General features: G+C 41.3%; 1 protein-coding gene across 1 annotated transcript; it reads left to right on the top strand.

Moving 5' to 3' along the window:
- The first annotated feature begins 3320 nt into the window (after positions 1-3320).
- LOC149287413 (ATP-binding cassette sub-family E member 1-like) lies at positions 3321-11396 on the top strand. Its single transcript, XM_089492876.1, has 16 exons — positions 3321-3423; positions 4195-4280; positions 4865-4962; positions 5121-5238; positions 5680-5817; positions 5952-6021; positions 7424-7520; positions 7902-7991; positions 8343-8464; positions 8667-8888; positions 9163-9222; positions 9609-9667; positions 10135-10388; positions 10472-10594; positions 10742-10853; positions 11349-11396. Exons 1-16 carry the CDS (start codon positions 3321-3323, stop codon positions 11394-11396), a joined length of 1800 nt encoding a protein of 599 aa, XP_089349002.1.
- Positions 11397-12916: the final 1520 nt, after the last annotated feature.

The following is a 12916-nucleotide window of genomic DNA, read 5'->3' as shown; positions in this document are numbered from 1 at the left end:
GGCTATTCATTTCAACTTTTTGAGGTGGTAGGAGGGAATCTATGACAATGGTCCCCTATATGCGCATTGAGCACAAGTTTAAACACATATGAATATTAACACATTTTCATTGTATTTTTATACATTTTTATAGGAGGAAAACAACGTTGATGATCTAATGCACTGTTCTCCAGTGTCCCCTCCAAGCATTAGCGTTAGTGTTTGTCTAATAAACAGGACTACGATAACAGAACGCATGCAATGGCTGATTATAGAGTTGGTTTTTTTAAAGGAAATTCTATACTATGTTTTGAAACAATATATGGTGTTGAATTAACCTCCTGTCATCCACACATTACAGATCGCACTAAATACAGAGGAAGACAAAGGCACCCAGATCCTCCTAGAAGCGCAGAAATGGTTTCCGCCTGCTAAAATAGAGTAGCAAGATTTGGTAAATGTAAGCAAGTACAGATGCCTGTTTAATAAAAAATAAACTAGGCTTTGCATAAATTACCTTAGTGGAATTTTAATATAAAAACCTGATTCAATAGAAAATACAACTTTAGAGCTTGAACTTATCCACTATAGGTATGAGCCTGATAATGTTTAGATATGCATGTTTTATCAACAATATTTATACATACAGGATGTTAAAACATCTTATATTTTATGAAATACAAAACCTGTAGCCCAATAATGACATACATATATAAAATTAGCATTTTCCCGGCGGTCAGTACATTTACCCTCATCTCATAACACAACTGTTAAAGTTAAGGATTTGTATAGGTTCTCACACAGGCGCTTCTCCGTCGTATTTACTTCATCGCCAGGAATGATACATACAGTTAAACACCTTCCTGCCAAACTGCCAGCCCTCCGTTTCTTCGGCGCCTTCTGATGACGTCGAGGCTTAGGTGCAGTTCTGCGTTCCAGTGTGAAACGCGACGCTTACGTCGACTCCCCACGCCAGGTCTGTGGGAGGGGCTGGGAGCCATCTTGACCGGTTTCTCTTCGTGCTGCTTGCACGTTGGCGGTCGGGGAGAAGCGTGAGAGACACCGCAAAGGAAAGAACGGGAGGATTCGGACTTGTCTCCAGTCCCCCTTTCTCCTATTAACCTCTATAAGCATCGCCGGTTGATCTTGCGGAGATCCTTCCCTCCTCGCACCCCCGGTAAGTTTATGTAGGAGTCATGCTTCGGCCCAGTTTTAGCTTCCGTGCCCATCTGGAGTTGGCTTCGGTAAACGAGGCTCCCGTACTCTGTTATTCGGGCGCCCGCTCTGTATTGTGAGCCAGTGCGGGGCGGGAATTACCGCCCTGCCGCAAAATAGGTTTCCAGCCAACACGTGAAATATGTACCGTCTGTTACTCCGTTGGTTCATTTGTAGCGCCTGCCACGATCTGCATATCACGCTTGTCAGCACTGCAGTCGCGATAGTGTCGCACGGAGCACGCGCGGGCAGTGTACTAAATGTATGCGCTAAACGGAGACCACATCACCGGAAGAATGGTGACATATTGGACACAGCTTTACTAAAACGGGGAAAACCCTAAGACCTCAATATTTATAGCTTGGAGGAGAGATGTGATGGAAGTATTTAACGAAGTACAGGCGAGAACGAGACGCCGTCATCTAAAACAAGGGGCAGAAGCGTAGATCTAATGTAAGGGTGATGTGCTTTGGAGCGATAGATGAGTGGTACTGCCTCCCAGCAGAAGTGGTAGATGCGAATACACTGAGGGAATTCTAAGCATACATGGGGATGTGTAGGTGGATCCATAAAGATCAGAACAAGATGGAACGATAGGATTTCGGTGGGTTAGAGGTTTTAGGGTTGTTTTGTGACTGTATTCTGGGGATATAACCACTGCTGTTGTGTGGTGGATTAACGCTTGGACCAAATATAACGTTTATATCTGCAGCATTGCGTATTCCACGTAGAGTTTTCACTAGGATTTGATGTACTCCTGTCGGTGTCACGCCGTATGGCCGCCCGTTCCCACGCCCGTTCCCACGCCCGTTCCCACGCCATCCCTCTGTAGCTCTCGATTAAAACCATTGGCCAATATGCGTAAAAATGAACATTTTTCTGAGCTTTAGGGGTCTGTTTTCCCCGGGCTGTGCCCACAGCTTGGCCCGCAAGACGCTGGGTAACCCCGGAATGATCACCCCTGGGAAGGTTGTCAGATCGATGGGTCAGTGCCTTCAATTCTTGTTAAGCACTTTTTTGAGCTGCTTGCCTGAAAATGTGCAAAATCTACTGAAATACATAATTTAATAGATATTTCTATGTATTTCCCACCGTAGCGTCACATGATGCTTCTAAATGCAGTCTGCCGTTTATTTTATGGCATTATTATTCTTTATTATTATTCAGTGGGGGTTTGACATGTTATGCACTTATGCTATGGGTTGTCTTTTAGTGTAATTTTATGTCGTAGAAGTCATCCAGTGTAGCAGATCTTTAACGTTGGTCTTTCATAGAACGTTATTCCGTTTAGACATTAAGAAACTAACGTTTGCTGTCTTTCGGTGCAAACTTGGTTGTAATCTGATTATCGCCTCTCCCGTGGGAATGGTTGGGTTATATAAAGACCAATGTGAATTTTAGACTTCTGGTTAAATGTTTTTGTCTATTGCTCACCTGCATTTTTTAACATACTGTAAAAAAGTTTGTTTTTTTAAAACCTTTATGTTTGCTAAATATCTGCTGAACGCTGCGCAGTTTCCGATCACACGCAGGTTTCTTTAGGCTTACAGCAGATAACGTTCAGATGGCTTTTCTTCCCACCAGCCTGGGAGAAACACCACTAGTTCGTAAAGATAAGTTCCTTAGTCTTCCGTATAGATTTAAAACTGCTTAACATTAGCAAAGATGGCCAAATCATTCACAAATTATCTCTATTAGACTGGCGCGTTGGGGCTAACGTCCTTTTTAATGGATGTAATCAAGATAGAAAGTACCTTATTCGATAGAACGTGAATGAAAGTTGCCCACCCGCAATGGGTTTTAGGGTGATCCACAACATATTACACAGGGATGGCTTAGATCATAGCTTTATTGGCTTTTCGGTGAGGATTGATCAATAGTTACATGGTAAGGTTGACAAAATGTCCCTCTAGTTTGACCCGACAAACCAAACCGATCATTGTGCGTTTCCCATTTGTATCTTCTGTACACGACAAAGGAGAGGGTGGCGAATGTCACAAGCTGTCTGTACTCGTCCGGTCGAAACTTTAGTGTAGTTGGATGACTTGCTTTTCCCTGTTTTGTCTCGTTCTTCAGGCGTGGATTTTAATTGGCGTCAATAAACGACTGCATCAGCATCGAGCAACATGGCAGACAAGCTCACAAGAATCGCTATTGTAAATCATGACAAATGCAAGCCAAAGAAATGCCGCCAAGAATGCAAGAAGAGTTGTCCTGTTGTACGAATGGGTAAGCAACTACAAGAAGTGTATTCCGTGACTTCTTCCGTACACTGTATGACCAAAAATATGTGGAAAATTGAGCACATAGGCAGCTATCTTCACAGACATTGGCAGTAGACTGAAGAGCTCAATGACTTTAGACGTTTCATGCCCCTATCTGCCTCTATCCGCTGATAAGTGCTATTATTGTCAAGCGGAAGCATCTAGCAGTAACTGTAGCGTTTGGCCTAGGCCCCTTGGTTCCAGTGTTAATGCTACAGCATAGATCTTAGTCAATTATGGGCTTCTAGATTTGTGGCACCAATTTGGGGAAGGCCCTTTCCTGCTCCTGCCTGACTCTACCCCAGTTGGAGAAACGTGACTGGCCCGCATAGAGCCCTGACCTCAACCCCATCGAACACCTTTGGGATGAATTGGAATGGAGATTGCGAGCCAGACCTTCGTGTCCAACATCAGTGCCTCACCTCACAAAAAAACAGTTTGGGCTGAATGGCCACACATTCCCACAGAAACACTTCAAAGTCTTGTGGAAAGCCTTCATAGGCCCATGGTGGTCAGGTGTCCACATACTTCGTCATATAGTGTATGATCTGTTAAAACATGTAACATTGTAAACCAAATATGTTCCATTTCAATATACAAAAGGCTTGAATGAATGGACTGTTCTTTTAGAAAAATTGAATGAATGCACTTTATTTTTAGTTCTTGCATAGCGGTTATTTCTCACATCATGAAATAAATACCTGGAAATGCTAAACTTCTTAAATTTGACACGCAGGAAAATTGTGCATAGAGGTGACTGCGCAAAGTAAGATTGTATGGATTTCTGAAACCCTGTGTATTGGTTGCGGTATCTGCATCAAGGTAAGAAACCTGCATTCTGTTGGCTGCTTCATATGTTTTTCTTTTTAGTATCGCTTATTGTTTTTTTTCAGGTATAACCTCTAATCTGTACGTTCGGTAAACTTGCCAACCATGCGTTTCATACCCAGAATTCATAGCACAAACTTGCCGGTATGCAAAATGAGCCTTCACTGTTTAGTCCAAGCTTTGCGATGTTGATCCCACTCTAGCATACCCTTCAGGCTTTTCATCTCTTATGTTCTGTCATTTGAGCAACCGATCCGTTAAATAGAGTATTTGTCGCACAACTTCATCTGAACAAGGACAAAAACACCCTTAAAATGTAATGAACCTTTTGTATTTAGCTGCTTTTGGTCCATTTTTCTGTTCATAATAAAATATTTGTTTAAAATTCTCGCTTGTGGTAAAGCTGATTTGCTTAATGTCCCGTTGCATGTAAAATACAGTCTCTAGAAGGGCAAACGTAATGTTTAGAACGAGATACGTGCATTCCAACTCACAGTATAGCATAGACATTTTGGCTGTCAAGTTTTCTTGGTTCTGTCGTTCTAAATGCCTGATAATGTTAATATATTCCTTTGTAGAAATGTCCATTTGGAGCCTTGTCCATTGTGAATTTACCAAGTAATCTGGAGAAAGAAACCACTCACAGATATTGTGCCAATGCCTTTAAGCTTCACCGGTGAGCAATCTGTAGTATTTTTATTTATTTTTTTCCTTTTCATTCTGACTTTATTTCACACGACTAGATACGTTGTAAATTGTGAGAGTGAACTTGCGCCTCAGTATCGGCATAAGTATCTTTGAACTAACATGGTCAATGGGATGTTTATGTTGCAGCTTGCCTACTCCACGACCTGGTGAGGTGCTGGGGCTGGTTGGTACCAATGGTATCGGGAAGTCAACGGCATTGAAGATTTTGGCCGGGAAGCAAAAACCTAACCTTGGGAAGTTTGATGTAAGCATATTTCATCATTTTAGCACGTGATTAAATTATAATCCAATGCCGAAACATCTTGGCATTTTGTGTTGCATATGTTTACAGGCCAGAGGTCATACAAAGTTATTCTGCTGTTCATCTGGTTTCATTCTGGGCAAGCAAGTTTTAAAATGTATAATAGCCACTTAGGGCAGGAATCTGTTGGATATCAGGGTGTCATCTGGAGCACGGCTTCTGGAATTTGGCAATAGTAGGTCATAGCTTACCTACTCCTTTGAAGATGGACCCAGTGAGTCAAAACTGTCAGCCATAGGAACCCCTCTAAATAGCATGTCTTTATGGACAAAGCCTTGGGTTTAAACAATTAATTGGAACAGCTAGACAGCATACACCTTAACTATCATAGTAAGGGAAACAATTTTGTTTTGATGGCTCAGCATCTGTTCTTCATCTTTAAAGGATCCTCCTGATTGGCAAGAAATATTGACGTATTTCAGAGGGTCTGAGTTGCAGAACTACTTCACCAAGATTTTGGAAGATGATTTAAAGGCAATCATTAAACCCCAGTATGTGGACCAAATCCCAAAAGCTGCTAAGGTGAGCAATGTTTTGTACGTTGCTAAAATCATGACGCATCAAGGTACACTAGACGTAAATTAATTTGGCATTATATGTTCATAGCTGATTACACTGTAGCAGTGAAACTTTATTTTTTTATTTCCAATCCATAGGGCCCTGTGGGAATCATTTTGGATAGAAAGGATGAAACAAAGACTCAGACAGTTGTATGTAAACAGCTTGGTAAGCAATGTTTTGTTCTCCCTACATTAGCTTTGTAGTAAAATATTTTGAAAATGGTTAGGAAAAAAGTGTTACCCACATAATATCATTTTTTGCAAAGTTGTAGGGCTGCAACTAACGATTATTTTAATAATCGATTAGTTGGCCGATTATTTTTTCGATTAATCGGATAAAAAAAAACAATATGCAAATTTTTTGTTTATTTAAAATAATTTAATGAACTGGATGTTAAAAAACAACTTAAAATTTACATTAACATTCTTATTTTGTTATGATGTAATAAAAAAACAATATTTTCAAAGTACAAAAACCCAAACACAATATTTATGAAACAAAATAACCCCAAACACTCTGAAAAGAGGTGGACTATTACTGTTCAAGAAACTTTGCACCCGGCACTTTGCCCTCGGCACTTTGCACCCAGCCCTGGCACTTTGCCCTCGGCACTTTGCCCCACCCCCGGCACTTTGCACCCGGCACTTTGCACCCGGCACTTTGCACCCGGCACTTTGCACCCGGCACTTTGCACCCGGCACTTTGCACCCGGCCCTGGCACTTTGCACCCGGCCCTGGCACTTTGCACCCGGCCCTGGCACTTTGCACCCGGCCCTGGCACTTTGCACCCGGCCCTGGCACTTTGCACCCGGCCCTGGCACTTTGCACCCGGCCCTGGCACTTTGCACTGTGCCCCTGTCTCCAACTCTGCCCTGCCCCCACATTCTGCCCTGCCCCCACACTCACACCCTGCACCCACTCTGCTCTGCACCCACACTCACACTCTGCCCTGCACCCAGTCTCCAACTCTGCCCTGCACCCCCACTCTGCCCTGCACCCAGTGCCCTGCCCCCACACTCACACCCTGCCCTGCATCCCCACCCCCACCCTGCCCTGCACTCAGTCTCCTACCCTGGCCTGCCCCCCCACCCCCACTCTGCCCTGCATCCCCTGAAGCCCCACCCCCACCCCCGCGAATCGCTCTGTGCGAACGGAGCCACTCGCACAGAGCGAACCGCAACTAAAAGAAGGCGCGTGTAGCGGAAGCGGGGAACGCTCGCGGAGGTAAGTAAAAGGAGCCGAGTGCTCCAACAACGAATCGATCACTCGATTAATCGATAACGGAAATCGTCGACAACGATTTCCGTTATCGATTATCGATTTTATCGATTCGTTGTTTCAGCCCTACAAAGTTGTATAGATAATTGCTTTCACTACCTACCCCTGCCCCTTCATTAGCTTTTTTTAAACTTCATTTTGTGGCATTTAAGAATCGCAGAGCCTAAGCATTTTACATTATATAAACTGTATATGTATAATCCCTTTTTACTGTGTATAAAAAAAAATATATATATATCAATTTCTTGGTAGATTCTTAATTATTCGTATAAAATGGTTGCTCTTTCAGATCTGTCCCACCTGAGAGACCGAAACGTGGAGGACCTTTCTGGAGGAGAGCTCCAGAGATTTGCCTGCGCGGTTGTATGTATCCAGAAAGCTGATATGTAAGAAAAAATATTGGTCTGTTTGCGCTTTTCATTTTAGATTGTCTTCCATCGCTTGGACTTTTTCACAGTATACAAATAACTGTTTTCTCTATATAAATGATTCCAAGGTTTATAAATGAGGTCTTCTAACAATCAAGTGGGTGATCGTACATGTAGGTCTCCATTATGATTGCTTTATACCTGTTCAAGCCGTCTCATGGATTTGTAATTTAAAATTAAGGTTAAAATTCAATGGGCTGATGAGTTTCATTAAAACAATAGTAACAGTTTGGGGGTTTTTTTCCCCTAAAACATCCTTTGGATGGTGTGTGATGTGTTCTTTTTTGTGCTATGAAATGGGGCTATGAATATTAACTAATTTTATTTTTACCCCAACAGCTTTATGTTCGATGAACCATCTAGTTACTTAGATGTGAAGCAACGTCTGAAGGCTGCCATCACCATTCGATCTTTGATTAACCCAGATCGGTGAGAAACATTACTTATCATTGTATTGTCTACTCATGTTACATACTTCTTGGTTTTGGGAGAAATCTTCATTTTTAGAAGTGCTGGGGGCAGTTTAACTGTTAAGCATCTTTCAGAAAAAGATTTGGGTTCATGGTCTAGTTTTAATACATTGACAAAACATAAAAAGGTATATGGCAGCAGATATTTGGTTCTGCAGTAGACCTTTTGACTCGTGATACTGCAGGTTTGCTTTGCGTTTGGGGTACATTGTCTAGCGACGTTCTTTACTGTAAATCTTTTCGTCTCTGGCTGAATTACAGCGATGAAGTAAGACATTGTATCACAGTTTATGCTATCTTTGTCTTTCAGTTACATCATTGTCGTTGAGCACGACTTGAGTGTGCTGGATTATCTTTCGGACTTCATTTGCTGCTTGTATGGAGTGCCAAGTGCTTATGGAGTTGTAACCATGCCTTTCAGCGTCAGAGAAGGTATTTATTTTCCTAGGCTACATTTACAGAATGTAGACATTTTTACAATGTTCAGTCATGAGTCCCCTCTTCATTTTTGGTGTACCTGTGCACTTCCCCTTATGATATGAGTAGTTTTAAGAAAATGGCTGTTTTGCTGCCATCTTTTATAATTATATATATATATTCCTAATATACCCAACAACTTATTTTTGTGCAACAGGCATAAACATTTTCTTGGATGGTTACGTCCCAACGGAAAATTTAAGATTCAGAGACACGTCTCTGGTATTTAAGGTGGCCGAAACAGCAAATGAAGAGGAAGTAAAAAAGATGTGCATGTATAAATACCCCTCCATGAAGAAGCAGCTGGGTGACTTCAAGCTTGGTATTGTGGCTGGCGAGTTCACAGACTCTGAAATCATGGTCATGTTGGGTGAAAATGGTGAGTTTTTCTGCTCTTAACCTTTCAATAGACTCTTATTATTAATGACCTAAAGCAAAACAGCTAATATATGTTTAATAGTCTGCTCAACCATCATGTGATGACTATTGCAGAATTTATTTTCTAATATTGTGATGCCGTTGCCTTAAACATTGTAACTTTTTAACATTTTAATTGTCCTGTTGTATGGTGTATATAACCCTTCTGCAGAGCCACTCCACGTCGAGATCATATCATATATCTTGATTGTGAGTTTTTATGATTGCTTTAACAGGAACTGGGAAAACAACCTTCATCCGAATGCTTGCTGGAAGGCTGAAACCAGATGAAGGAGGTAAAGTTAAAAATCTCCCAGTGATTAAATATGGTCACAAATCCAAACAGCTTGACTCCTTTTCTATATATAGTTTGCGTCCAGCATGCAGGGCACAGTTCTTAGACGGTGATGCACATTGTGACTGTAATAGTTCTGGTTGTCCATCTACAGGGACAGCAAGTGACCAGAAGAAAGGCTGCAAAAGCGATTCAAAATTTTAGAACAGCCTGCACGTTATTTTACAAATACATTAAAAGATCAATTATGGGGGCATCATATGAACAATTACTTTTATGACTTAAACACCACTGCGTTTTTGTAAGGAATGGAAAGTTTTGCAGTAACTTACTGTATAGGTTTGTTTTCTGCCTTTTAGCATGTTTAATCATGTCGTGCTGTTTCAGGTGATGTGCCGGTACTTAATGTGAGTTATAAGCCACAGAAGATCAGCCCCAAATCCACTGTAAGTATTTCAGTCCTACTCTTGGGTAGGGGTATGAAATGTGACACTATTTCGAAGCTAAGCATGATTTGGAGTTTGTTTTTTCTGTCTATGTACCTTGTATAAAGAAATCTGATCTTTAAAAGCAGTTTATTTTCATAGTCCAAATTGGTTATTGCACAAAATCCTCCTCCTCAGATTAATTGTATTTATTTATATAGCGCAAGCAGAAGCCATAGCGATGTTACAGCAGTCGGCAAAATAAATCACACACTAGCAAAAAAAATAAACTAGTACGCAAGGAGGTCCCTGCTCTCGCAAGCTTACAATCTAGTCTGTGATTAAGGAGGAAGTGAAGCAGTAGGTTTGGTGCAGATGCATGGATGTAGACAGTACTGATAACGTTCCAAGTATAAACGCCTGTCAGACGCTCTGGACGTTTTCATTCATTACTTATTTGAATTCATGTTTTCATTTGTTTTGTGTAGGGCTCTGTACGCCAGCTACTGCATGAAAAGATCCGAGATGCTTACACGCATCCTCAGTTTGTTACTGATGTGATGAAGCCGATGCAGATAGAAAACATCATCGATCAAGAGGTGCAAACGTTGTCTGGTGGTGAGCTGCAGCGTGTGGCTATGGCTCTGTGTCTAGGTAAACCTGCCGATGTCTACCTAATTGATGAGCCTTCAGCTTACCTGGATTCTGAACAACGTCTCATGGCTGCTAGAGTCATAAAACGGTAAAAGGCCTACAATATACATACAATATGGTTCTTGCATGTCTGTGGTGTGGGAAAATGATTTATTTATCTTATTTCTGTAGATTCATTCTCCATGCCAAGAAGACTGCCTTCATTGTGGAACACGATTTCATTATGGCTACTTACCTTGCTGACCGTGTCATTGTATTTGATGGTATCCCTTCCAAAGACACCTTAGCAAACAGGTACTGCACTGATTTAAATGTGATGTATACAACAGTCTGCGTGTTATATTTCAGCAGTAGCTTAAAGAATATGGATTTTTAACTGTATATTTTTAAACATCAGCTTAAAGTACATGTTTGTGTGTCCTTTTTCCTCCCCATCTGTAGTCCCCAATCCCTTCTGGCTGGTATGAACAAATTTTTGTCTCAGCTGGAAATCACATTCAGACGAGATCCTAACAACTACAGACCAAGAATAAACAAACTTAATTCCATCAAGGTAAGAACAATATCACATTATCGTTTACTAAAACTGCAGTGTTCTGCAGCTTTGAATAAGTTGAAATCCCGCACGCATGACGCATAAGGTTGGTTTCAGTTTAGAAATATACTTTTACCTTTTGCGAGGTTCATACTAGTAACTAAAATGGTAACATCGTATCTAGAATGGGCTGTGAATGCTTGTTTGACACCATGACATTATTATATTCAGCACAGTTACAATAAGCAAGCAATGACAAATGGCCGTAGGATACCACAGGTATTCCTTTGTTGTATCTGTGTACCTATGTCGTGTGTGTGTGTGTGATATATCTATATCTATCTATATCTATCAATCAGTTACCAATCAGTTAAATCTGGCTAAATAAAGTAATCGGGTGCAGCTTTTCTGTTAATTATACTCATATGTGAAAAGAGCCAGTTAAATATGTAAGAATCACTATAAATCCTCTAGCCCTTTTGAGCCATTGATATATATATTTTCCCCAATTAGGATGTGGATCAGAAGAAGAGTGGAAATTACTTTTTCTTGGATGATTAACACCGTTACAAACTCTCCACCAAACAAATAGCCTCTCGTCTGAAACCTTTTCAAGGTTTTAACAGAAGAACCCAAATGGGTCAGATATGTTGCCGTGTGCCGTTGTAGAATTGCACAGTGCACATCCCAAATACATCCTTCTGCCTGGGCTTGGGACGCCTTTCCATCCTCTGTCCTTACCCCACTGGGAATAATATTGGTATGTGGGTCAATAACGAATATAATTTATTCATTTCTCCAATATGGTGACAAGTTTTCCCAATTTTAGACCTTTGAACTGTATTTCTTGAAATTTTGCCATAAAGATACAATCTTATTTTAAAGAGGGCCTTGAACCTCAAGAGGTTTTGAAAAATAAATATCCATCTAAAAGTGGCTGTTTTGTGTTTTTATTATCGAACACCAACATTCAAATGAGGAACCCTCTCCAAAAACTTCTGCAAGATCTACATTCATATGTGATCTTTCAGTGCATTGCGTGCGTATCGCTTTGTTCATAACACATTACACTCAAGATATTTAATACCAAACGCAAATATAATTTTCTTTTATTTTACTCATCAATGAGGACCACATTGTAACACCTAGAAAACATTGTGATCTTGATCCTGTGAGTAGGATTAGTGGGTGTACTTAATTATTCAAACTTACGAGTACCCCTTGAAAAACACTCCAAAAATGAGCAATCAATAACTACCGTATTTGCGTGACTATAACACACCCCCCAAAATCTAAATATTTAGGGGAAAAAAGAAAAACCCTATAGAAAGTTTTTTACTAGTAAATATGAATTCATGTAAACTATTTTTTCATATTTAATAAAAGCTATGATTGAGAATTTTTATTTCCTTTCATTTGCCAACCTGCCCCCCCAGGCTTGCCCCTCTGCCCCCAGAAATGCCTTATACCCCCCCCTATAGGCCACTCTGCCCCATGATGTGCCTTTTAACCCTCTATATGCCACTGCCTCCAGAAATGCCTTATACCCTCCTATATGCCAGTGTGCCCCATGATATGCCTTTTAATCCCCTATATGCCAGAGTGGGGCAGAGGGGCATATAGGGGGTTAAAAGGCATTTCTGGAGGGCGATATATATATATATATATATATATATATATCAGTTGCTAACAGCAATCACATCCCTATCAAGCCCAGGCAGCCAGTACATGCTGAAACCTGGGGATGATAGGAGTGTGATTACAGCCTCCCTATGCCATGCTACCACCACCACCCCCCTTACACATCCATGCTATCACACACACATTCAGAAACATTTAAATACTCACTCATTCCCTTAATCACGCATACTGGCTCATAAACCCTCCCCTATCCCTTACCTGAACTGCAGATCTCTCGCTCGCAGATTTCTGCAGGGCCCTGGCTGCTTCCTTCTGCAACTTCTCTGGCCCTGCCTCGAGGAAGGAGGGGGGGCAGAGTCATGTGACGGCTCTGCTGGGTTCCTGTTCTCCTGTCCAGTACAAGAGACGCTGCTCGCGACCAAAGCAGCCTGGCCCCAGCG

Source organism: Sceloporus occidentalis, unplaced genomic scaffold (assembly GCF_023333645.1).
Source record: "Sceloporus occidentalis isolate IW3139 unplaced genomic scaffold, rSceOcc1.0.p SCAF_61, whole genome shotgun sequence".
Taxonomy (NCBI): Eukaryota; Metazoa; Chordata; class Lepidosauria; order Squamata; family Phrynosomatidae; genus Sceloporus; species Sceloporus occidentalis.
This window is presented reverse-complemented; position numbering and strand designations above follow the sequence as displayed.